This window comes from Lacerta agilis, chromosome 1 (assembly GCF_009819535.1).
Source record: "Lacerta agilis isolate rLacAgi1 chromosome 1, rLacAgi1.pri, whole genome shotgun sequence".
In the NCBI taxonomy this organism is placed as follows: Eukaryota; Metazoa; Chordata; class Lepidosauria; order Squamata; family Lacertidae; genus Lacerta; species Lacerta agilis.
In genome coordinates this window covers 86,880,932-86,908,186 of record NC_046312.1, presented here as the reverse complement: position 1 = coordinate 86,908,186, position 27,255 = coordinate 86,880,932, and the positions used below count along the sequence as shown (strand labels likewise).

At 41.1% G+C, this 27,255-nt stretch overlaps 1 protein-coding gene across 2 annotated transcripts in view; it reads left to right on the top strand.

The window, feature by feature from the left end:
• Nucleotides 1-27,255, top strand: part of CNTNAP5 (contactin associated protein family member 5) — a 285,642-nt gene that overhangs the window by 168,576 nt on the left and 89,811 nt on the right. For both annotated transcript variants that reach the window (XM_033161910.1, XM_033161902.1), the window contains 2 exons: nt 4,774-4,880; nt 18,027-18,146. In XM_033161910.1, the coding sequence (XP_033017801.1) occupies nt 4,774-4,880; nt 18,027-18,146 (227 nt within the window). The remainder of the gene's footprint in view (nt 1-4,773; nt 4,881-18,026; nt 18,147-27,255) is intronic.

Here is a 27,255-nt window from a genome sequence, read left to right as displayed (position 1 = left end):
AGCACAGGCAAGTAAACAAGCTGACATGGCCCGCAACTGTCAAGTGAGATGGATAGGATGGACATATGACCATATGGAGCTGCCTTATGTGAGTCAACTTATGTCTGGCAACTTCACAATTCAATGAACAATGCTACAGTCATATACAGGAATCCCCATTTAATTGTAAGCATGCATAGGATTGCACAGCCATTTTTGAATCCAACACTGTTGCCTGGAATGCTATGTATAGCTGAAGATTTCAGGGACTGAACCATAGACAATAAACCTGAACCAGTTTCCCTGGACAAGAATTTTCTGAAAAATCGTCTAGTTTCTTATTCTGACTTCTCCCCCAAATTATTGGAGCATTTTGGAGAATGCATTTGTTGAAATCTGCACCCCTGCTTTCATGCATCTCCAGGCAGGACTGGGGAAAACTCCTGGCTGAAACTCTGGAGAGCTGTTGCCAGTCAGTGTGGACAATCATGAGAATGGACCAAGGCACCTTCCCGTGTTCCTATAATGGAACTTTCAGATAAGCTTGACTAAAATTAAAAACAAAAAAACTACCCCAGGTTCTTTTGTTGTGCAGTGTCATGTTTATATACAGGCTTGATCATGCAGTTGGAGATGGCTAGGTTTCCCTATCTGATTGTTCCTCAAGTATGCCTGACAGGGAGGCATAATAAAACTGAGAAATGGCATTGCCAGCTCTCAGAGAGCCGAGAACTCCTTCTGTGATAATTATCTGGCAAGAGTTTGTTTATTATTTGTCAAGAGCAAGGACAGTGTGAAATTAGGCAATCAAGCCAGAACCAGCTGGGGAAGGAGCCACAGCAGGAAGCCTCTTTCTCTGATAACTCCCATGGACGGAAAGAGGGATAATGCCATGGTGCAAGGCCCCATAGTTTTGATTATTCATTTTATAATTCCCAGCTCCCTCTTCCTAGGATACTACTGTAGAAATGGGACAGTTATCCAAAAAGCACAAGCAACCATTCCTGTGATTAACTAGGAGCTCATTTATTTGTCCAGATAAACTCTCTGGAAGAATCCAGGACTCTCAAAGTACAGTCCAGTATCCACATTTTGTCTCTTTGGACTTGTCCTTGGACATAGCTTGGATGCCTGTGACCAGGAGGTGACTATGCCTGCAACTGCTAGTTCCTGCCAGAAAGCAGAATTTATAAAACAGAATCTAAGACAAAAGTAATTTGAGACAGAGGCAATTTCATCGAGACACTTCTCTACAACACAGTACTGCTGATAATGACAGTGAGGCACAACAGTGTGCCACTGTGGAGGGGTTGAAAACCCAATCATGTTTATGCTGTCACTATCACACACATGAATTGATACAAGATGTGTCGTGTGATAAATTTATTTATTAATTTTATTCACAGGGGATATATATATACTGAAAGTACATCCAAATAAGTTTCTTATGTTGCAGGGCCAAATGTTTTGCATTCCAAAACTTTTGGCCCTGCCAGATAAGAAACTTATCTGGATTTACTATTTTCATAGAGGTCATTTTTTTTTCATTTCCTGTAAGATCAAGCAGTCACGAAACCAATGAATACATATACACACATGTAATATGTATACTACATAGAGTGAGATACACATTAACTGTGGGTTATGCCTTTTCACAATGTGAATAAATAAATCCTTATTCATCTCACTTATAATCAAAGTTTTCCCTGTCAAGGTGTGGAATTGTACTTAGTTTAAAGCTATATTTCTGGGCAGGGCCAACCCTACCATCAGGTAACAGCCTCAGGTGGCAGATGATGAGAGTCAGGGACTGGACAGAACTGTGCATTCCTGACCTGCAGCTCCTAAGCTAGCAAGAATAAAAATTCAGTTGTGAGGCTTTTAGGCCTTTGCACATAGAATGTTGGGTGGAGTGGATATACACCAACTAGTCCTTTGGCTTAGGCAGAAAAATATGTGGAGCTGGCCCTGTTTCTGCATGAGTAACACACAGTAAAGGTGGTGAAAGCAGATGCACAACAGGATATCAAGCCCTTGATTATATGTTTAGTGTGGATAATATCTCTGCTAGGCTAATTCTGATAAATAATTATGAGGTAATTAGACAAATAATTGTTAGCTGATTAGATATAATAACCTCACAATGCTAACTATAGTCCTGTGTCCCTCAGTCGAAACGCATAGCACATAATTCCTTTAAAAAAGAAGAAGAAGTGTTAGTTATCTGACTAAAATCATAAGCAGAGTCAGCTTGTTTCTGAATAAACAAAATAAGTTAAATCATTCTTAAGGGCATTTTTTTTTTTAAAAAAAAAGATGAAACTGGAGGCCACTCGGGGGCATCAGCTTGCATAGAATGACGACAAACTTTCCCACTGGAAAGATCTTCATACAAGGCACTTGAAAAGTAGTGGTACCAACCATTAGGCAAAATAGGTGGAGAGGAGATTGATGTTAAATGCCTCAGAAGCTAAGGATGAGAATCTCCTTTCATTGTTTGAGGTTATGGCATAGTGGAAATATTTCGATTGTTTGTTTGGATGTTCAGATCTCTTTTTTCAAAATAAGATGCTGCAGTAAGTTTTTAGACTTGAAATATTCTGGGGGGTAGGGCAGTGGCTTTTTCCTTACGGTATTGTCGGAAGATATTCCGGATGTGTGCTTTGAGATCTCTGCATTCCTTATCAAACCACATCACAGCAAAGGGCTCCCTGGGTTGTTTTCGCACTTTGAATTGTTGTTTTGAAAACTCATTCAGAGATGTTATTAGGATTTCAAATCATTCAATGGCTTCTTGGGTGATTACAGAGTTAATCATAGAAGCTCTACGTTTCAATGTGATCTCTGTTTGGAACAGTTGGAGGAGTTTGTGAAGTGAGTCTGTGGTCCAAGGGACTCTAAGCAGGAAATCTTTGCTTGCATCAGGAGTCAGAGGCAATGTGAGCACAAGATTGTTAAATTTGGTGGCCAGAGTCAAAGATGAATAATCACCAGGGGTGCGGTTGCTCACCACCAAGTTCATGGCTCGAGCTGGATCAGTTCTGTTGGCAGGGGGTTCTTGAAGAGGATGCATGGAGAAGGGGGAGTGAATAGTTAGAATCACAGGGAGGAAATTGCGCTCAATGCGATCTCCCACCTGAAAGGTTTAAACCTGGTTTATCAGAGCAGCAGAGCCTAAAATATAGTCGATCATTCTATTTCCTCTCCTGAGGATGAACGCGAACTCTCCTAGCAGGTCACCTGGTAATGAACCATTCAGAATCACTCTGTCAAAATGCACACACAACTTGGCAAGGCAAACTCCGGCTTCATTTATATGGGTGTCTCTGGAATGTCACATGCCAGAGAGAAGCTCGGGCAGGGGATCCTCATTGTTGAAACCCATCCTTTCACAAGCTCAAAATTGTCTTTACCCACTCTTGCATTGAAATCGCCTGCAATTAGCAGATCAATGTTGGGGAACTTGGTCTCCAGTTTTTCAAAAAATGATGTCAGTTGGTTCCAATTGCCCATCAATGTCTGCTTGTCAGGGCAGGGGGGGGGGGGGTATAAACGTTAATTATAATTAGAACCAAGTTCAATAAGAACGCCTGGGCAATGTTGTCACATGGCTGGAGGGAAATGATTTCAAGATTAGGCTGCTGAGTGCAGAGAAGGGTTAGTCCTGCTTTATACCAGCCCATGATGTTGGATTTATGGGCTAGGAGGGAGTACGAATTGAATTCCTCCAAGTTTATTTCATAGTGAGCCCAGGTTTCTTGTAATAAGATGATGTCAAATGACTTGATAAAACAAATGTCTTCGGGGTCATTGGCCTTTTTCCTCCAGCCTGCTATGTTCCAAGAAAGGATCTAAATTACCTGGGCCCCGGAGTCACATGATATCATTTTAACATGGGAATGATGCCAGGAGTTCACACTTGATCCTCCTCCCAAGTGAGTGAGCCAGAGTCTGAAAAACTCCAAATAGCCTTTTTCTTTGTGGCAATAAAATTTCATCAATATTTAAAGTGCAGTACCTGGGAGAAATCTGTTTTAAGTTCTATTCTGAGGGGAAACCTAGCCCTCAAGAGTACCAGCAGAGCTGATTCTGCATTTACCTCCGTATAACTAAGGCTTTGAAATGAGCTCTCAGGTTGGGTCCACCACCCACTGTTCCCACTTCTGTTCACTTCCTGTGCTTTACTGCAGTTCATGTTGCTTTCTTCTTTTCACTAGTACTTGGTGTCAGAGCTCTGGAGAAAATCTGGTGAGAGTGAGGAGGGGAAGAGCATAAAATTTATTATTCATAACCCATTCTCTTTTTTATTTTTTTTATTTTTAATAGCTCTCTTTACTCATATATCTTTGAACCTAGTATAGCCAGATACTCAGTTTAGCACCCCCAAATGTCAGTGCAAACAGGAAAACATGACAAAAGTTTTGCATCTCCGTTCATCTTACATTACTTCTCCTTATCGGAGGCCAGAATAAAACATACATTTTATGTTGCCTAGACACAGAAAGAACACAAAGCCAACCTCTTTTTGGTGTTAATTTTGACTTGGTTTTGAATTCATTCTGTTCAGTGCAAGCTATTCTTCTGAATGCCTTTGTTTCTAGCTAAGCAGAAAACTTAGGAATGGTTTCCATCTATGCACCAATGTTTGTAGCCATAGGAAATGTAGTGGCTTAGGAAAACTTATGCAAAGGGCAATATGTTGCACATTTCATTGCATGTGTAATCTGGTTAAAAGCAACTAATGCCTTTGTTGTTGCTCTTGCTGAACTGTCCTTTCTCACCCTCCTCACTCAGGTGTCTACCAGACTACTGTGAACATGGAGGAGAATGCTCCCAATCCTGGACAACGTTCCATTGCGATTGCGGTGAAACTGGCTATACAGGAACAACCTGTCATAATTGTAAGTGGATCACATTGTAAATGACTGTAGCATAAAAGCACAGAGGGGGAATTTATAATTTAGCAAAAAAAAAATGCAAAGTGTTTCTCTTACACAGACACAAGAAATGGAAAGCTGGGATGTTAATTCACACCCATCCCACATTAGAAAAAAAAAATCACGAGCTTCAATGATACCTACTTATAAATAGGTATACAAAGCTGGGGCCCGGGCACTGAGCTTAGACATCTATGCCCACAGTAATTTCAAATCTTTGATAAAAGAGGATCACAGACCTTGATCCTTCACCAAGTCTGAAGTCTAGAGGCAAGTTAAGCATGTTCCTGGTGTGCACTGGGATGGGGTGAGTAGAGACAATACAGAGGTGCAAGGGGTGCTCAGGAAGAGGAGAGCAAGCAAAGAAGAAACCAAAAGAAAATTAAAACCTGATCTTTGAAAGATTGGTAGGGAATCCAAAAGTGTGTAAAGGGGAATTGAAAAAAAATGACCAATGAGAAAGCATCAGAACAGAAAGGGATTGATGACTGAGAATTAGATATAACTAGGAAGGAAGGCTAGACTGTAGACTTAGAGTAAGGTTAAGTGCTTAAGACAGATGAATATAAGTTAAGAAAAACAGTTAAGATTGAATATTTAGGTAAGTTTATAGTAAATATGATTTGGTAAGATGTTTAGAAATTGCTAAAGATGATAGACAAGGAACACGGGAAGAGGAGATAGGAGGAAGTCCATTTATAATGTGAGGAATAAATATTAGGTATAAGATATATTTGTATGTTTTTATTTTTGTTTTTGTTGGTGTTAAATGTGTATATCTGCATTTTTTCTATGCGTTAAAAATTTTCAATAAATATTCTTTTTTTAAAAAAGAACAGAAAGGGATTGAATAAAATCTGGGGAACTTCTAGTGAGTGGTAGATTAAAGATATAGGGAGTTAAACTGGAAGGATGCTGGTAGTCAATCTAGAAGATTGACCTGGAAGAATGTCATTCCTGAATGAATTTGCCTTTTGAGAACAAGTTATGTCACTTGAGGTTTTTAGCTTATTTTGGAAGTGTCATTTGTTGTTGTTGTTGTTGTTGTTGTTGTTGTTGTTGTTGTTGTGTTTTGCAATTCTGAATTGGTTGAAGGATCCTATCTCTGGAGTCTAAACAAGAGTCTTCGGGATTTCAAAATCCTGTTGCATAATATCATTTTGTTTATAAATCAATTATCTCATTATCATACTTGCCCTTTCTTGGGCAAGGTTCTTGAGGTTATGGCCACAAACCAGATTCTCAGGCACTTTGGAAGGAAACTGATTTTCTAGATCCATTTCAGTCAGGGTCCCTCTGGAGTGGCTGTCCAAGTTGGGGGTGGGTGCTTGTTTCCATGGGGTGCTGATGGGGGAGTGCTCCAACCATAACAAAAATAACTATTTTTGCAAGCTAGCTTCCTGAGGAGGAAATAACTTTTCGGTTCCTCGTGACCTCCCTAGTGAAAAGGCCAAGCATAGAGAAACTAATTACAAGGTTGGTTATATTATAAAGCCAAAGCATAGCAAGGAGTGTCATTCCCTATGTTCATCCACTTCAGCCAAACCCATCTCTGGCTGAATTCTGAGGACAAATTGGAGGCCACCATCAAAAGCCACATAACATGAGCAGCTGGGGAAAGAAGGCTACAGGCATGACCTCATTTCCTCACTGTCTAGATGATTACAGGGAGAGGCAAAAGGTGTTGCATAAAATTAGTGGGCTGCACTAATAACTGGCATATATGGAGAACATTCCTGTTTGGCCACATAGCTGGTATCTAGGTAATCTCACATTGCTACATAGGAAGGGTGGGATAAGAATCAGCATGGTGTATGATCACATGTCCCATCACTGAGTGGCCTGCCTCCCTCCTCTGACTGCAATTCATTTGCCCATTGTACCCTGCTAGACGGAGGCACTTTTTCATTTTCTTCTCTTTTGCAGTGGTGTTCCTTTATTGCATTCAGTACAGGTGAACCCCGAGAGCTTGAATGATAGGGTTCTTTTTGGCAGATTTCAACATGAACAATAGCTCAAGGTATTTGTTTCACAGAAATAGATGAAAATGTACTTACCCAGCAGAACATTTGTACTAAATTGACATATTTCTAGGCATGGATGTTTGAGTTTTTAAAAAAATACTCATTTCCCACTTTACATGCTGCATGAACCATGTAATGATTCTGAAAAGTATTTTTGTTCTGGGTTTTGAAAGCAATCTGTGGTAAGCTGTGCTTGAACGAGACCTGGGTTGCAGTGTTTCAGACTTGAACTTTCACATAGCAATGCAATTTTGTTTTATTAGAAACAGAGGCATGTTTCAAAGTAGCACTTTTGAAATGAAGATCATGGCAATTCAGTTTTTGCCAACTCCAAAATATGCTTTCATTTTATGAAACTGTCCTCTTTGTGTGCAGGGAGGAGAATCAGTAGCACTACAAAGACATAACTGATGCTCTGCATAGTCTCTCAAAAGCCTAAACTGGAGCATTGGCTCTTATTGTCCTCATGGAGTCTGAAGCATTCTTGGTTTTTTCTGTTTTTCTTAATGCTTGCTAGTTCCATTTTCTCAGGTGCTAAAGTTTGGTGTACAAAGTAAAATGCACATGCGGAATGGCCTAATTTAAAGCCAAGTCTATTTTTCTGCATTCCCCCCCCCCCTGCCATTTGTTTTTCTCAAGATCTGTTTGTCAAGTGTGCAGCTTGATCCACAGTTCAACATCCTGATCTGCACACTGATCCAAGGCTAGTGAAATGAATATGTGCTCTCCAAAACGTGGAGCAAACTGGAATCCTCATCATCATTAAGTGCATAGTAATGCATATAATATGAAATAAATGTTGGTATTTGTAATGGAACCAATAAAGCCAATAGCTCAAGTCTCATCAAGATCAAGGAGTGAAATGGGATTTAGAAGGGGGGGGATACTGTACAGATAAGTCTGACATTATGATTTTCAGAAAATTCAATACCTAACACTGGCTACAATATTCTGCATGATATTCCACATTGTGAAATCTTCCACTTTCCCACTATAGATCACAGGGGTCTTCAGAGCCTCAGGGTTGTTCTCTTGCTATTAGAAACCACCTTGTAAGCTCTCCACTTGGATGAATTCTGAGCTTTTCTTACTCTCAGAGCCCTCCTGAGATCTGTTTATTTAAACAGTCTTGCTTCCCCATTAATCCTCTGTTCCTTCATAGAATCGTAGAGTTGGAAAGAACCCTGAGGGTAATCTTGTACAACTCCCTGCAATGCAGGTAACTCAGCTGAAACATCAATGACAGAGGACCATCCAGCCTCTGCTTTAAAATCTCCGAAGAAGGAGAGTCCACAACAATCCAAGAGAGCTCATTCCACTGTTGAACAGATCTTCAGTTAACCTTTCCCCTCCATGACTTGTCACTGGGTTGGCTGGCTCTCGAATCACCTTTTCCTTCCTCCCATGGCATGTCCTAAGTCAGAGTGGCAAGTCTTGTCAATAGCTTAGCTTTTTGCCCCTTTCTTTTTAGGCTTTCCCTTCTCCATCCTATCTCCATCCTTGCTTCCTGAAACACAATTTCTTGCTTTTCCTTTCTACCACTGTCACTACTGACATTCATCTTTCCACTCTGGAGTTCATCCTGCCATCCATAGATTACATATTTATTCCCTTGGTGATGTAACAGAAATAGCTTTTCCCTTATGTTCTGAAATATGTCAGCATGTCCAAACATCATGCTATGAGATATTTAACAAAAATTACTACAGTCCCTGATATTTGAATCAGTACATGCTAATCTTATACATACAAAAAAGGTCTCTTAACAAGTTTCCTTTGCTGCCAGAGGGATGTTCCCTACCAAAAGGGAAAAAAAAGGAAATGTCAGACAATTTCCAATATAACATATGCAGAATATTAACACAGCTCCATAAATGGAAATTTCATCCCACAGGAAATGCCAACATTTCAACATTCATTTTGGCTCTACATTGAAATGAAATATTCAGACGTACCAATATTCAGGTAGACTGAACGTTCTGCTTTGGTAAGTGTCATTTGATAGATGAATACTTCCCCCCCACCCAGCCAGGATGAAAACCTGGCTTATTTTCCCTCACTAAAATGACATTTCTAACTGGAGTAAATTTGACTGGGATATCTTGATTGTTTCCATGAAACAGGAACCACATTGCCGCGCGCCCCCCAGGTGTATGTGTGTGTGTTTTAATTACATGCGGTATTGACTTCATTCCTTATATTTTTGAGTGTCCTGGTGGTTACAATTAAAGCATTTCTCAAGGAGTAGCCAATAACTATTTTATTTAAGAACAATGTGTGCTTACTGAGTAGCTATTACATTGTTTAGCGACATCGTGTCAGCAAGTGCCTCTCTTGCTACCATGTCTTGATAACTTCTCATCTTAATGGGGTACTTGACTGCTGTGAGAAGATACATCCAACATTAGGCAGACAATAATTCCCTAATGGAACAAACAGTTTTAGTGGCTGCCATGTATAGACTATTAGATATGCCTTTTAGTCACCTGTGAAGTACCAATTTAAGAAGGGATGGTATTGTTACATGCCACACCCAATCACCGCCAAGTGGTAGAAAGATTCCAGGGGGTTCCAGGAACTCATGTAGAGTCTGTGTTTCTGTCAGAAGTTAGGCACAGCAGAGACCGCATTGTCTTTATGAAATATAGATTATTTACACATATTTATACCTGCATCTAGATGGAGAGAGTTCAGGGAATTCACATCACAAGAGAGTCATTTGTTGTCTTCCAAAGAGCAACCAGCTCAAAACCACAAGCAGATGAATCAGCCATGCTGCCTCTGCCTTGTGGTGAAGAGGTCTTCTTTTTCAATGCCGCGTGGCATTCTGCCCACTTCCTCCTCCTTCCCAGCACCACTTAGAGAAACAACTCCTCCCCTTTCACTTTCTGCATTGGCCACTGTCACCCAGGCAACCTTTGTTTACCAAGCCTATTGCAAAGCACCCGCATTTCCCCCCGCAGCCCACATCATGGCCCACTGTAACTCTGGCAACTCTCGTTTGTCCAATATTTGAGGGATGATGTTATCAACTCTGAGGAGAATGGAGTATGGGAGAGTTTTAACCTCAACATCAACTCTAGGTGACTTCACTCCCACAGATGCCCAAATGCACAGGGAGGCCATCTTGCAAACATCTCCACAACACAATAAGTTTGTGTTCTGTTAGCAGAGACCAAGGACTCCAGCCTGGAAGCCATAACAGAGCCACAGTTCTCCTGGTGTCATTGGAGCTAGCAGTTAATAAATCTTCCTTTTGTGGAGTTGGATCTAGCTACCCATACTCAGCTGCTGCTTAATTTATGCTTCAGTGTAGAGTTATCTGTGGCTGAAACAACATTTGAGTCTGCTATGCTTGTATGTGACTCTCCAACCTGAGCTCCAGTTGGAGCTATCCTAGATCTGGGCTCTTGCTGCCACTCAAGATTGAAACACTCAAGATTTCTGTGTGACCATCATCTGGGACAGAACAAATTGGGACTCTTAATTCCATAATGGATTTTGAAATAATTCCCATTTGAAACACTTGACCATTAAGTAACTTTGATGTCATCTAAATCCAATATGTTTATCACTACTATTAATTACTTGCCAAGTTTCTCACTGTGACTGTGTTTTCGCTACTCAATTTGTGTTCCAAACAAGGGATACACTAGAGGTGTACTTTTGGTTCTGCAAAGGGCCACATGATATATGCTGCGTAACCCTATGCATTTCTATTCAGTATGTCCCATTGAACTTGTGTATAGGATTACAGCCTTTAAGAATCCTCTCACCCAAAGTAAGCTTTCCCCCTCTTTTCCTGTTTTTCTTCTGCTTTTTGAATTGTTCTATTACTTTTGCTCTTGAATAATTTTTGAATTTCTCACACTGACAAGTGCTGCTGAGCCAGCTGTGCTTGGCTAGTTTTGTTTCCCATCACCCTTTATTCCCAATCAATAAAGCATATGTGGATTTTTTTGAAGCCCAGCTTGAAACATGAAGCCTTGCTTTTACCTGTGTGAATAATACTCCAAATGGCTGCCATCTCACTGGAAGGGGAAATGTCAAAATGAAGTAAACACATTCTATGCCTTGAAAAGAAGTCAAGAAAAATGAATTACCTTGGTTTCCCTTCCCGCTCCCTCTCCCATTTTTTTTCCTCTCTCTCTCACACTCACTCACTCACTCACTCATGGAGTGGGCGCGCACACACATATGCATAGTCATTAACTCATCTGAATCTGTTCAATGACATCCTAGGTAATTATTAAAACATATCCTGGGTGTCAGAGCCATTGCTAGGCGGTGGGTGGGGGCACTGGGCAGCGTGGGGCTTGCGTCTGCCAGCCACCTCCCCCTCAACTGCTCAATAGCTATGGGGGAGGCAGTGGGCAGACTCCCTGCAGGCTCTGTACTGCTTGAAAAAGCAGCACAGGCCTGCAGAGCCCTGGAGCAGAATGTGGATCAGGCACTGGGATTCTGGCACACCCTGCCCTGTCCCACCCCATGGGCCCCTTGTCCTACCCCCTGTACATGGCGAAATGGTGCATGCACTCCACCCGGGCACCCAAGAGGCTAGCTACGCTGCTGCTGGGTGTTTCAGATATGTGCCATGTGCTAGCAGGATCTGTGCACTGTTAAAAGCTGAAATGACTATGACATAAATGCTGAAAACTTTTATCACAAAGTTTGATTGGACTAGAGAAAAATGGCTGCAAAAAGGAGCCAGAAGTTGTATCAAAGTCTGAAATCTCAAATTCAGGTTTTGAATTTGTGGATTTGTTTTTCAAGTGTCAAAAAAGCATCACACACACGTACACACCAATCACAAAAGTGTCCCTTAAAAATAAGATTTGTATATGAGCTCTTTCTCTTTCAGTGCTCGTTGTTCCTTCTTTGTTAGGCTTTATTACACCAGAGGGAAAGGGATTCAACTCTTTTGCCCCAAACTTGACTTTCTCTGCAGCTTTCTTGTGATAGGGAAGAGACAAAAAATGGAAATGGAACTCTAGGATATGAACCCTTTCCCTTATCCACCCAAGATGGCATTCTAAATGCCCATTAAAGCTTTTGTCCCAATAATGTTTTATGTGCCACAAGACTCTCCCCTGTGTTTTCTGCACCACACTAAAAGAACTGGCCTTCTGGAAAGATAATAATGTAATCAAAACATGTACAGTCAACTTTAGGCTCTAAATTTCTGGATATTTTTTTTTAAGAAGCTATATTTAAAGAAGCTATATTTGCACACAAGAAAAACTGTAGTATTCTTTTCTTTTTGTACCATATCAGTAAATATGTATTTTTAACAAGAGGAAAAATGAGCCATCTGTCATCCCAGAACACCACAGCAGGAACTTTATTAGTCTGTCAACATTGGGGCCTGTCAAACTCAGTTCTTCAATAGCACAGATTTCATTTCTTTTTGGCATTTAACATGACAATTGTATTAGGAGGGTGAGCATGACAGTCACTTCTGTTAAGTTCACTGCCTGCCTCTTAACAGTTCTGCTATGAGAGCAACAAGAAGAGAGGGAGAAACCTTCCTCCCACTCCTTATTCCTTTATTTGTTGTTACTGAAAATGGCATTTCATCCAGCACCCATTATTACAAAGATGCCTGATTATGCCTGTCAGAGTAGGCAGATAAACATTGTCAGTGACATTCAGCCACAGGGGAAGGAATCTATCTGGATGTAAGGAACCCCGGGCAGAGAAATAAGGGGACATTGACATGAAGGGCTTTGAAATAATGGAGAATTTCTGGACTGGATTCACAGGCTAGCATGAATGTAGTGTGAGGACTTAAGGAAAGGTATTACATAAGCTGAACAATGAAGTGAATGATGGAAGTGAGAAGGCTGGGCATGTATGTCAGTGGAAGGCCATAGAGGAGACAATTGCAGTAGTCAAGCAGGAGATGACCAAAGTGTTAGAGTTTACTCAGCAACAGCAGCAGTTGAATATTTCTAGCTTTGTAATCTTGTTGTGTAGGAAGAAGTAGCATGTGGGACCAAATATGAGGAGAAGCTGAGAGGGAGGAGCCAAACACCTGGTCAGTGCTTTGAGCCTAACCTAGAAGGTGGGTCACAATGTCATTCAGGGAAATCGAGAGCATACGAGGAGCAGCATGCTCAGGGGAGAAATGTGAGAATGTTGCAAACTGTGAGTTTGCCAATCCCATTCAGCCCTCTGAATACTGTCACTGGTTGAGGGTGAAAATGACATTTTAAATGAGCTATTGCTGTTGGGTAGGCATCACTACTGAGCTAATGGTGTTGACAAATTGTCACCCTCTGCTGCGTATTTCTTTCTTGTTCCACACCTTATTGCAATGCTGTCACAGATGTCTCTCTTATTTCTTCCTTCATCCCTTCCCTAGAACTGTTTGGCTTACATGATTGCAACCCAGCATCTTATCACTGGGTTATGCCCAATTAAGTAATACATAGAATATATCAGTTTAAATAAATAGCTTTATATTACTCATGCTTATTATTTTCACTGGATTTACTCTGAATATGACTTAGTTGGATATACCCTGTTGCATTGCTTAACCATCACGGATGGAATGAAGGTTGGTTCTGATGGCCGCATCTGGTGCAAAACTCGGTGACTAGCCTGCTTGTGGAGACAGAATTATTGCCAGCATATACGGTAATATCCTGCTTCCAGTATTTGCACTGGCTGTCATTCTGCTCCTGGACTCCAAGTCCAAGGTATTGGTACTAACTTATGGTATATGTCCCTATACAACTCAGGACCAATTTACTTAAGCCTTATCCCTTAAAGGCCCAATAGATCATTGTGTTCTGTGGAAGGATTTCTCCTGCAAGCTTGAAAAAGATCAGAAGCCCCTGTTCTGTGGAATAGCATTTCTATTGAGATATGAAGGTGCCCACTATCTTCACTTTCCAGAAACAATTGAAGACATTTTTCTTCAAACAGGCTCTCCCAGCTGGATAAAGGGGTCTTTGCAACAAGATTCTGCTTGTTGGGGGTTTGAGTTTTGTTTTCAATGCATTTTTTTGTGTGTGTGCTTTAAAAAAAAATTATGTGCAAATCGGTTTAGAAGGTGATTAATAGATCAATAATCATTATCAATACAGTGAAGAAGAGCCAAATTTCAAATTTTAACAACCAGATGCTATCTACACCACTGGAAAGATAAGTTGTAGGTCAGACAAAAAACAAAAGAAAGAAAGAAAAAGGAGAAGATTAAGAGGAAGTTTAGACATTCACAAAGAAAATTGGGTACTGTTCACATATTGTGTTACTACCACAGGGGGAAAGTCCTGAATCTCTTGTTTTGTATAACAGGGTTTGATTGGGTGTTGTTTTTAGCATGGCAGCCACCCACATACATGCTGAAGGGGTACTGACATGTGTGGGAGGGACCACATGTTATTTCTGGATGGCTCTGAAAAAAACATCCTAAACCACACATTCTCATTGCCTCTGGCTATCATAGCCACATGATACTGTATTTTTGGTGCCAGAAAACTAATCAAGGAAATCACACAAATCAAAGAGAAGGAAGTGAAATATGGGCCCACAATGTTATCTTTTGAGAGTGTGAATATTCAAAAAAAAAAAATGAAAAGGGAATCACTTCCTTCATTTTATCTCTGTTTTTATCTCTTTGAAAACAATTATGTTTCTCTGGAAGAGTGCTGTGCCATTTTAAGCCCAGTGTGTATGTTACACTCTGCTTTGGTTTTCAGGATGTGGATTCTTCCTCCGTTGGTTTGTGTGATAACCTCCAAAGGACTCTTTTGTTGGCATAAATGCTTCATTATACCATCTGCCTGCATTCCTAATGAGTGGCTTCACATCTTTCATTCATATTTCAAAGAAATCATATGATTTTGCTCCAGCAAGCAAAAATTATTAAAAGGCCAGTGATGTAGAGCAGTTTTTAGAAACATCCATAACCCACAGCCAACTCAGTATATACATTTCTGTTTAATTATTTTTCTGCCCTGTATCTGTCAATGCATGATACAAGAGGTAAATTTAGCAAGGCCCCTAAGTGGCAACGTAAGGTGTCCTTTAGTGAAAACATTCACAGATTCAATAAGTGAACTGTATGAGAATTGCCAATTTTACACACTTCTCACCATTCTCTGTCTGATGTACATCCCCTCTGTGCATGGGAAAGAGCCATGGATCATTGCCAGAGTACATGCTGTGCATGGAAAAGGTCCTATGATCCAACTTCAGCATCTCTCAGCAGAGGTAGGAAAGACACGTGTCTGAAGACCTTGCTACACCAAGACAGAAGGACTAATTGATTTGGCAGCTTCATATGTCCTAACCACAAGTGCCATGAACTGTGTGAATCTCCCCCATCACTGTTATTCTTAAATAGAAGGAAGGAGCATTCATGCATGCAAAACGCAGACCTTCCAACTGTCCCTATTTTCCAGGGACAGTCCCAGATTTACAGAAGTCTTCCCAGTTTCTGATTTGATTCCAGAATGCCCCACATTTCCTTAGGATGTCCTTGTTTTCATCCGATAAATTTTGTAGGGTATGGAGTTATGCAGCCCTCGAGCCAAGGAGATAAGTAACTATACAACCTTTGGAAGACATCTGAAGGCAGCCCTGTATAGTTTTATTATGTGTGTGTGTGTGTGTGTGTGTGTGTGTGTGTGTGTGTGTGTTGGAAGCCATCTAGACTGTCTGGGGTATAAATAATAAAATTGTTGCTGCTGTTGTTGATAATTTCCATCAGAGCAATGCTGGAACCAGATTAGTTCTTCCTTTTGCCATGTGAAGCTACATTAGAGCAAGTGGTGAGACAGGATAAAATGTTGCTATTTTCCCTCGAGCCTGAAGTTCCTCCAAACTTACAACTCTTCCTATCTCACTGACGACTCATTTTAGGCCTCCCTCCAACCCCAGACCCCCACATCTAGCAGTGTAGACAATTCTCCACTGTGTGCTAATTTCCAAGTTTGTTTTTAGTATGTCTTTCCTTTCCTCTTGAGAACTCAAGGCTACTAACCACAACAATAAAGCCATGTATTAACAATTAAACACATTGTTTAAAATGTAGCACCAGTGCAGAAGGAAATAAATATACAACTGCAAAAAGAAAGATATTAAAACCCAGAATTACAAATGAAAATGGTTTTCTAAAGACGTAGGCTTCAACCAACTTCTAAAAGGACATCAATGAAGCAGTAAGCTGGTCTTTCCTTCAAAGGGAGATACAGAACATAGGCATAAACCACAAGGAAGGTCTGCTCCATGTTGCCTACTGTGCACTTTTCTGAGGAATTTGGGACATCCAGGAGGGGCTCCCTAGATAAGCAGGTTCATACCTTGAAGTCAGTGGTGCTTAATTCTGAAGAAATCCGTGGTAGCCACAGAAAATACTGACTTGGGACACAGCAGGATGACTCTAACAAATCAAAGGTCATCCTTTGATTTAAAAGCATACATGAAGAAAACCGAACCCTGATGCTTCCAGTTAATATGCTGGCTGTAAATAATTTTGTTCCCAACTACTGTGTCAAGCAAAATTGTTCAACCATTTAGCAGTGTCATTTAGATTTGATAACCTATTTGAAAATACCTGTTTACTTCAGTTACACAGAAAGAAAGCTGCTAGGAAAAGTAGCATAGTATACCTTGAGGGGTTTATGTTTCACCAGACATGTTACACCAGTAAAATCCTGGTGATTAGTGTATAAACACATCTTATCATTTTCCCCAGTCAAAATTACTACACAAATGAAAGCCGCAGCCCCCACAATATTATGAAGCAGCTAATCCATTAACTGTATGATTTTGATAGCTAGGGGAATCATTGCATTTTTGGAGCCAGGAGCAAAATAAATGGGAATCTTACGAGGTCCCCCTAGCCTCTCATAATCTGTGCTAGCATGCAACTTCTACACAAAGTTCTAGTATGACTGTTGGCTGTGAAATGTGGAAAATTGCAGATAAGAAATTTGACATTGAAACATCCAATAATGACCCCCCCCCCAATGCGAATGTAATATGTTGTAATTAGCACCAATAAGCTTTTATTCTTTTTATTACAAAAGGGCAAGCATCTGTGTTTGCTTTCATTCTTGCAAGATGTTTCCAAAATATTTTCATCTCCTATGGAGGGAAAACATCTTGATCAATTTGCTATGTGTGGCAGAGTGTGCATTTTAGCACTTAGCTAGGGGAAAAGATATTAAGCATGCTATTATGGCTAATGAACTCAAATTAATATACATGGTAACAATTGGTTTCATTTTAGTTATGTGGAATCAAGGGACATATGTATATAATATATGTTGGCAGAGTGGGAGTTTTGGATTGCTGAAAGGAGACAACGTACAGAATCCATGGATCAGAAAAAAGGAAATACATCAGTATTCCAGTATATAGCAGTTTACAGCCCATCACTTTTAGCTTGTACTCAAGGACTTTATCCCTTAAACCATTATTTACAAAAAAAAACAAGCTCAACAACTTCACTTTTTGAAATATGGCAACCCGAATTGAATTAAATAGATATAGGATTGAAGCCTTAGTTGGCTCCCACTTGTTTCCTAACAGTTTCTCCTTATCCCTCTCCCTTTTCAAATTCTAGCACCATCTTCAGGATTATTATATGTGAGAAAAATTGACTGCTCTTGAATGATAGCATCTTGACTTAATGAAAGAAAACAACACAGCCAGTTTCTAAGCAAGGGCTGCATTCCTACTGAAGATCTCCAGCAAACAGAGCCCAATTAAAGACTGTTGAGTTTGCTTCCACTTAAACAGGACAATCTGTGGGTGGTTTAAAATGGCATAGAAATGATTGGTGATTGCTTATAATCTCACTGTGCAACAGCCACATTCGTGTATGAAGACAGATTTGTATACTGAATGGGCATGCGGTGGCCATACCCTTGCTAGCTAACTCACAGTGAAACTGAGTACTGTCAGGTCAGCTTTACTCCTTAGGCTTCCTCTATAGATAACCAGCTCCCTGCATAGTTGCAGCTACCATGCAGTGAGATAGACAGTTGAGGCACAGCACTAAATTGTCCCAAACTACCTGAGCTATTATTTTGATGAGTATACTGCAAATATCTATTTCTCTTCCTTTCAGCTATTTATGAGAAGTCATGTGAAGCCTATCGGCACCAAGGGAAAACATCTGGTTTCTTCCACATTGATTCTGATGCAAGTGGTCCACTTCCACCGCTTTTTGTCTACTGCAATATAACTGGTGAGAACATCACATCATCTTATCTGCATTTAGCACTGGTCATAATCTTTTCATTATAAAATTTGTGGCCTAAAATTTCTTGCACATTTGATTGTTGTTGGTGTAAATGAGCTGGAAGAGGGAAACAGGGAAATCTTTGAATCAACAGTGTCTGAATGAGCTTCAAATGTTATAGATATATATATATATAAAACCATGAAAGAGTTGCCATAGGCAAAGCACAGTTTTAGGTCTTTTCTCTTCTGAAACGAGCTTCAGAAGTTGTCTGGATTTGTTGCACCAAACTTTGTGCATGGAATTGTAAGCACAACTTACTCAGTCTTTAAGACAAGGCATGGTAAAAGGTTTGTTTATAGTTTCACTTGTAAGGAAAATATGTGGTAAGAGATTATCATACCTTCTTTCCCTTGTTTTCAGATTCAAGGTGCAATTTAGGGAGAGAGAAAATTGAGACACACAATAAAAACTTTAACCCAATTATTTTTAGTAGAGGTTAGGGTCACTAGACCTATTTCTTAACCCATGCACAACAGCTGGAAGGGATTCTCCTAGGGTAAAGTAGAGCCCTGTTCTCCTTCCCTTTCCCAGCAGATTGTGCACATGGTGCATTTCAGCCCATTATGTGGAGGTGTGGAATGCTCACATCTCATATTGCTGTCCATTCTTCCCTGTGCTCAATCAAAGAATGCAGGCCTGCATTCCTTTATGGAGCAGAGGGAAAGGGCAGGACTGGATATGGGAAGCACACATGACCATTCATATCTTGTACAGTGGTACCTCGGGTTACATATGCTTCAGGTTACATACGCTTCAGGTTACATACTCCGCTAACCCAGAAATAATGCTTCAGGATAAGAACAGAGATCGTGCTCTGGTGGCACAGCAGCAGCAGGAGGTCCCATTAGCTAAAGTGGTGCTTCAGGTTAAGAACAGTTCCAGGTTAAGAATGGACCTCCAGAACGAATTAAGTACGTAACCAGAGGTACCACTGTAATGGCCTGGTGCTTGAGGGCCAAGGGATTGTGGGGAGGTGGAGAATACAGATCTCTGTTATCTTCTCTGAAGGCCCCTTCACAGATGGAGTGGGCTGGAATGAGCCATTCACTTGTATCCCCAAAATGTGTAATAGACACTTGAATAGACAGCAAACACATCCAGTTGCAGCAAGGCAAACAATAATGTCGGTAAGCACTATTACATGAAGCGAACCTTGGGTCAGCCTAATATGATATGGATTGTTCCCTCTGTGTTTAGAACTTCAGGGATGCTACTGATAATTTTGCTTAGTACTAAATCTATAGCCCTTCACTTCATGTCTTGCACTGGCTTGTTAACTGCTACTATATTCTGAAGAATGTTTAAAATGAACCTTCCACATACCCAAGGGGACTATGTTTTAACCTCAGTGTCTGAACTATTTGGTTACAATACCCAAAGTCATTCTGCTGCTATGTTTCTCCCAGTGTTGCAGTTTTGTCATACTCTCAGACCCCAGGCCAAAAAATCAATAGCACTTAGAAGTTGGTATGACAAGATCAATGCTTAATTTTAACTTGGCCAGGTATTTGTCCATTATTGAAAGCCTTGTTGTTGTTGTTGTCTTTGAGAAAGTTGAGAGCGGGAGCAATGCAGATCCTTTTTTCTTTTGCAACTGCCAGTGATCAAAAAATCTGCTTGGAGAGTACCGCCATAAAGACAATAAGAACTGACTTATGAGGTCTCTTACTTTCACAGCTTGGTGTGAGCTTTCTATTTAGTGAACTGTAGTGCCAATGGTAGTCCTCTTTTCCTTATTTTCCAAGGAAGGCAGAAATAATCCACATAAAATAGTTGTGTGTAAAACTTCGAAGCTGGTCAATAAAATGAATGGGCCATGTGAATGCTGTGCACAGGTGTATCCCAGGTGGAATCATGTGTGATCAGAACAGTACTTAAATTTCCACTGGGTATGAATCCAGTAAAGATTACTGTATCTGGTAAGGCTAAATTTACCATTTAGGGACACAAGAAGAGTGCATATTCCATCTCCAGCAGCCTTCAACCTCCTGTTGCCTTTCAGAAGTCTTGGGTGATAACTTCCATCGGCCTCAGCCATCACATCTGTGCCATCTGGAGCTGATGGAATTTGCCAACCTAAACAGCTGGAGGGCACTATATTGGTGAAGGTTGATATACAAGGGTGGGAGGTCTCAGGACCTTTTCTTGTATAAACCACACATCCCAGAATTCACTTGGATATCATTTACCCAAGTGACCCATTTAAAGGGGCTATCTGTTTAAAGGAGAATGAATGGAGTGGAATGAACACCAGTGAACGAGAAGGGCAAAAGGAAGAGGCTGAGATGCTATCTTAGTTTATGCAGTACTTGGCTGCTGTTGAGAAAGATGCAATGTGAGTCAGCAATATGTTTCATCAAGGAGTGGATCCTGGCAAATGATAGATACTCTGCTGTCATTCAGCTTGTTCTTTCTAGGGCATTTCTTTGTCCTACCTGGCAATTTGAGCAGCAGACGTATTCAGCAAAAGGAGTTAACAGCAGCACATAATGAATAGTAGACGTATTTGGGCAATTTTGCACCACAGTGTTTTGGGACCAAATAGAGGTGTGGAAACACTCTCTCCAACGCCAAACCCCAAAAGCTCCTGATCTTCACACAGAAGTTCAGTGCATTAAGGAATCCTCCTCTGCCAGCCTCTGTATATAAGACAGTACATCCTTTCATGTTCTTACTGACCAAGGGAACATGTAGGCTGTGAGTTGGAAATAAACGAACCAACAGAATGTAACTCTCTGTCTGGAGAGTTTCCTAAATGAAGTACTGCTTTGGGAGCCATAGTGGACAGCATGGAGGGGCACTGCTGCTCACCTGACCCTGGTTGGTTGCCTCACTGCTGCTGTTTACTTAGTGATGCAGGGAGGGAAGGAGTGTGGAGGCTGGTATGATACAAACACACTGGCAGAAGCACTGGTTTGCAACATGCTGAACTCACCTGCCCCTCACCCCTGACCCTGACCCTGTACCTCCCCAGAAGGCAGCAGTGATACAACCAACTAGAGGTCAGGTGAGTGGCACTGCCCACTAGGGTTTGGGAGAAATATATACAAATGACTATTTTTTATTAACCTTCCTCCAGAGACACTCACATCAGGAGTAGTAATATGCTGCTAGACTTTAACATCATTGGCTATTGGCCATGCATATTTGAATTCTACCTATCCAGAGTTCAAACCATACTAAAGTAGGCTTACAACATGGATACACACACACACACACACACACATATATCCATGCACACAGACAAATAAACAATAAATAAAACATTTAAAATATGCAACTAAACTGAACCATTTCCACATAAATCATAACAAAATCTAAAATAAATAAACAAAAACAATGGTGGCAGCAACACCTTCCCCAATAACCACCCCCCCGGCCCAAGAGTTTGTTCCAACTTTTGTAGCTGGAGTCAGTCAGGGCCCCGTCCTACCCAGGCCAGGTGGGAAAAGGCTTGCAACAATGGTATACATAGTTCTCCACAAACCTGTGAGGTAGGAAGTCAAGCTGAGAGACAATGACTGGACCAAGGTTGCCCAGTGAGCTACAGGACTGAATGAGGATTTCAACCCGGGTTTTCCTATTTCTAGTACAACATCTGTCTTATGTAACCACACCTAAGCTACATAGGGAAAGTGAGTAATTTCAGAAAACTGAAGCTGACATGATGAGGTTCTGGTCTCTCCCCCCCCCCAATCTCTCCGTACTCCCATACTTTCCTCACCATACCTTGATTTTGTAGCTGGCAGCTCATTATCACATCAGAGTGTTTGCTGTATGCCCAGTCACAAACCTTTTTAAGGAGAAGACCTGGGCAGCATTAATAATAATAATAATAATAATAATAATAATAATAATAATAATAATAAATTTTTATTTATACCCCGCCCTTCCCAGCCAAAAACCGGGCTCAGGGCAGCTAACACTAATTAAAATCACAGCAAAAACATAAACACAATCAATTTAAAATAACAGATTAAAATACAAATTTAAAAATTCAATATTAAAACTGCAGTCTCATTTTCAAATAACCCACCAATAAAAGAATGAAGCATAAATATCACACAGAAACCAACCCAAAGGCCAGGTGGAACAGCTCCGTCTTGCAGGCCCTGTGGAAAGATGCCAAATCCCGCAGGGCCCTGGTCTCTTGTGATAGACTCTTCCACCAAGTCGGGGCCAATACTGAGAAGGCCCTGGTCCTGGTTGAGGCCAACCTAGCATCTTTGTTGCTCGGGACCTCCAAAAGATTATTATTTGAGGACCTTAAGGTCCTACATGGAGGAGAGGCGGTCCCTTAGGTACGAGGGTCCTAAGCCGCATAGGGCTTTAAAGGTCAAAACCAGCACCTTAAACCTGACCCTGTACTCCACTGGGAGCCAGTGCAGTTGGTAAAGCACTGGATGAATGTGGTCCTGTGGCAAAGACCCGGTAAGGAGCCTCGCCGCGGCATTCTGCACCCGCTGGAGTTTCTGGGTCAGCTTTAGGGGCAGCCCCGCGTAGAGTGAGTTACAATAGTCAAGTCTGGAGGTGACCGTCGCATGGATCACTGTGGCCAGATCAGGGCGAGAGAGGTAGGGGGCCAACTGCTTAACACGGTGGAGATGGAACAAATGCACTGCACCATGGAACAAATGCACTGCATCAGCTCACAGAGCACTTTTTCCTCTTGCTCCTGTAGTACTTACCATATGTTTGGCTTGTTTGAAATTTAATCAGTCTGAATAATCTTGTTCAGTGACAAACATCCTAAATCACAGGAAAATGATTTTGTTTCCAGGAGCAAATCATTCTCCATAGGGATATTTCAAACTAGACAAATAAAAAATGAGAACTAGATGGGAACTTCTGCGGTTGGGTGGGACAAAATTCTCTTATTTTTTGCCTGGTTTAATTTATATGCTGTCAGAATCAATGCAGGCTATTCAGAACACGATGGAACTGTGGAAAGATTTAAGGTATCTTCCTGTTTTAGAGAATATGCAGGCACTCTCATATATATATTGGTGTGTTATTCTGTTTCTTTTTCCTCCTCTCATACCTGCAGTTTTGGGAAGTTATATCCTCATGAATTTGGTTTTTCTGGGCATAGATTGTCCTGCCAAGAGCAAAGTGGATTCCCTGCTTTACCAATTTTGTCAGCATAGCATTTAAGCTTTTTCACCCTTCTAGACTCAATCTGCCTTCTAGCACCCCCAGACACTGGGTCCACACTGCAATGTGGACCAATGTGTCCACACTGCAATGTGTGCAAAAAGTATTGAATACAGCCATGTGTATGCAACCTACAGCTCTCTGCAAAATTCTGTAAATTGGAGTATTCATTCAAGTTGGGCATGGGCATGGAATAAGAATAGAACAAGACATCCTGAACTAACGCACATGGAAAACATAATAGAACCAAGTAGCAGTTCATCACAAAGATGAAAAAAAAAAAATGAGAGAGCAATCACTTCCACAAATCCAGTGGGAATAAATTACAATCCTTTTCTTGAGGGTATTAAATGCACCCATGTATCTTGCCTGGGCTGTTCTTCCATGAGATGTGCCCCTCCCTTTCATCTTTTTCATGCCACCCAAGTGGTGGGCCTGCCCTACATTTTGGAGTCTCTGTTCTAGAAACATTGCCACATGTAAAAGAAGCAATCACTTGGCTGCCCAGAGATAAATTACATTGACCTACACTTTCAAAGTGATTATATCCTAAGAGGTGGAACATTCATTCTCTAGTTGGCCTTGAGTTTCTTCTGTGATCTAATTTATCATAGAATTTCAGAGTTGGAAGTAACCCCAAGGGTTGACTAGTCCAATCCCCTGCAATTCAGGAATTTGTCCCATCATCCTTGTTCTGGCAGGCCAGGAAACACTGGCCCTGCACAAAGAGGCTCCACAGCTATTGTGCCCAACAGCCAGAGCCAGAACTACAGGGGGGCTAGCCAGGTTTTTTGCCTGGGTGAAGCCTCCAGAGGGGCACCATTGAGGTTTGCACCCTGTGTGTCAATGTCTGTGTACACAAACATGTAGGGGGGAGGGGTGCCAAACTGGGTCTTTGATCTGGGTGAAATAAAGCCAAGTTTCGCCCCTGCCAGAAGCAGCTGTGTAAGGCATTCATGACATCTTCTAGCCCCTGGTAAGGTTGATTCCGGTAGAAGTTTTGGAAAGCATTGTAGGGAATGGGAGTCATGTGACCCACACAATGCAACAGCAACTACAGCTCTTGTCAGTCCTAGCCAGCATAGCCATTGGTCAGGAAGTCTATAGGTTCCCCCATCCCTTACGTAGGTTATTTGCAGGCTTAATTTTGGAACTATGCAACCTATGGCATCTCTAATCTTTGAGATTGTCCTGAACCCAAGACCAGTAGAAACTTGGACGTTTCAGTTCAAAGCGTTATAAATTTAAACAAGGAAAACAGGTAGAGAAAAACGGGACTCCCCATCACCATCTGGTGGCACAATGCTGTATCACATATATGTAAATCGCTTTTTTGTTACCAGTCTAGCTGAATCCTTGCAAACTACTCACCAAGATCAATTGGGTGACAAACAATGTCTTAAGCTCATGAGAAAGAATAATTTCTGGTGTGTTGTTGTTGTTGCTATATCTTGCTGTCTAAATAACTGTACAGACTATCTTTGTTTAACCTGCTTTATGCTTGTAGAAGCACCTTCTGCTCACTGAGCTAAATACAGATTCAAGAATCCAGGCCGGATTCTCAGACCTCTCAGAGTTTTCTGGAAACTTTTGCTTGTTTTTAGGCAACACCCTGGTACTGGCAGCTTGATAGTATTTATTCTTTGCTCCCCGATTGTGTCTCTCTGCAGTCTTGGGCTATGCAAATTTATTCATGAGAGCAATTCTCATGTTTTTAAAAAAGACAGCATTTGAACACGCACCATATGTGCCCAGAATGCAGAAAGCAGCTAGCTGCTTGCAATTGCTGGTTATCCTATCCCACGCTGAGTACAGAATGGAGGGGGAAGAGAAGCCTCATCAGCTTGAAGAGTGAAGGGAAAATTAGGAAAGGCACAAAAAAAGAGAGGAATTGTTCTGTCCTGTCCCCCGGCAACACATGATACAGCAACATGATGCCAGATGTTTTAGGACTACAACTCCTATCATCGCTAACTAGTGTCCATTCTGCCTGCCGCTTAAGAGAGCTGGTGTCCAGCTGCATCTGAAGAGCATCACCAAAGCCTCCAACATTTCTCAGATGAAAAAAGGGATCTTCTATCCAAAATCAGGAAGCTTCTCCAGTGTTTGCTCTCACCTCACACCTTTGCACTTATACATCTGTCACCTTGAACCAATTAAACTCTGAAGAAGTGTGCATGCACACGAAAGCTCATACCAAGAACAAACACAGTTGGTCTCTAAGGTGCTACTGAAAAGAATTTTCTATTTTGTTTCGACTATGGCAGACCAACACGGCTACCCACCTGCAATTAAACTTTGAGTCTCTGTCAGGAAAGAAGGCGGGAAATAATAACAACAATAATAATAACAATAATGTGAGAATGGTCAGGAATATACCAAAGAATAAATCCTATTGAACTCACTTCTGAGCAAAAATGTTTAGGATTGCAGTGCAAGGCTGCACATCAATCTCTGGGAGCAAGCTCTGTTGAAAACAGTGGGGCTTACTTCTGAGTGGACAGTGTAAGGCTCAATTAAAAGTAAAGGAATAAACAATCCATGTATTTCCTAAAAATAAGATAAAAATGGCTGGCTGCTGAAGCATTGCAATTAAAGGATTTAAAGCGAATTGGTTACATCCCCCCCCCCCAGAATTATAGAAAGGGCTTTGTATGTCAGCTTCACCATTTCTTTCCTTTGGTGCAGTTGCTTTGTTTTCTGTATAAACAGGACTCCATTTTTTGCACCTACACATACAGACACAGCAAAGGCTCCTCTTTCCGAAAAGGACAGGATGTGGAGGGTCTGATCTCTCCATCACTTTTAATTATCATCCAAGACATGGAGGGGAGGAAACAAGAAAACAGGGACATTCCAGAATCAAATCAGAACCTGGGCTGGCTTCTGTAATTCCAGGACTATCCCTGGAAACTTGAGAAACTTGGAGGGTACGCACTACTTTGGCTAACTTTTACATAATGTAGGAAATAGGCTTTTCAATATGAGTTATATAAAAATGTATACTTGATTAAATTTCAAGTTCTCATTTTTTCCAAGCTTATGTTCAGTTTATGTTTCTGCATCAGTTTGTATTTTTTTTAAAGTCCTAATGAAAAATAACCAGCATTTTAGTGCACATTTTTCCTAATCTACGCATTTTACATGCAATTCTGCCAAATGTACACATTTTTTGCAAGTTTCCCCTAATATGAACTTCTTCATTATTATGTGCATTTTAAGGCACATTTCTGCTTACATCTTTTGTTGCAGAACTGAATTGCAAAATTTGAAGAAGACTGAATTTCAAAGTTTAGCTGTTTTTGGTTCATGTGCTCTTTCTGGATTTGCACATTATGTAAGTTCAAATCCAGAAATAGCACAATGTGGGCGGCATGGTGGTCTAAACCATTGAGCCAAGGGCTTGCTGATCGGAAGGTTGGCGGTTCGAATCTCCGTGACAGGGTAAGCTCCCGTTGCTCAGTCCCTGCTCCTGCCAACCTAGCAGTTCGAAAGCACGTCAAAGTGCAAGTAGATAAATAGGTACCGCTCCAGTGGGAACGTAAATGGTGTTTCTGTGTGCTGCTCTGGTTTCACCAGAAGCAGCTTAGTCATGCTGGCCACATGACGTGGAAAAACTGCCTGCGGACAACGTTGGCTCCTTCGGCCAGTAAAGCGAGATGACCGCCACAACCCCAGAGTCATCCGCGACTGGACTTAACTGTCAGATGTCCTTTACCTTTACCTTTAAGTTCAAAACATGAATGAAACTGAATTTCTTCCCCCATCCCTAACTTCTAGAACTATCCCTCAGAGGTGTCCGCCTACCACAACTCTTTTATAAATGGAGCCATTAAATGGCTGCTAGGTTATAAGGCTACAGCACTAGCTTGGAAGTTAAGCATTGTCACTTATACAT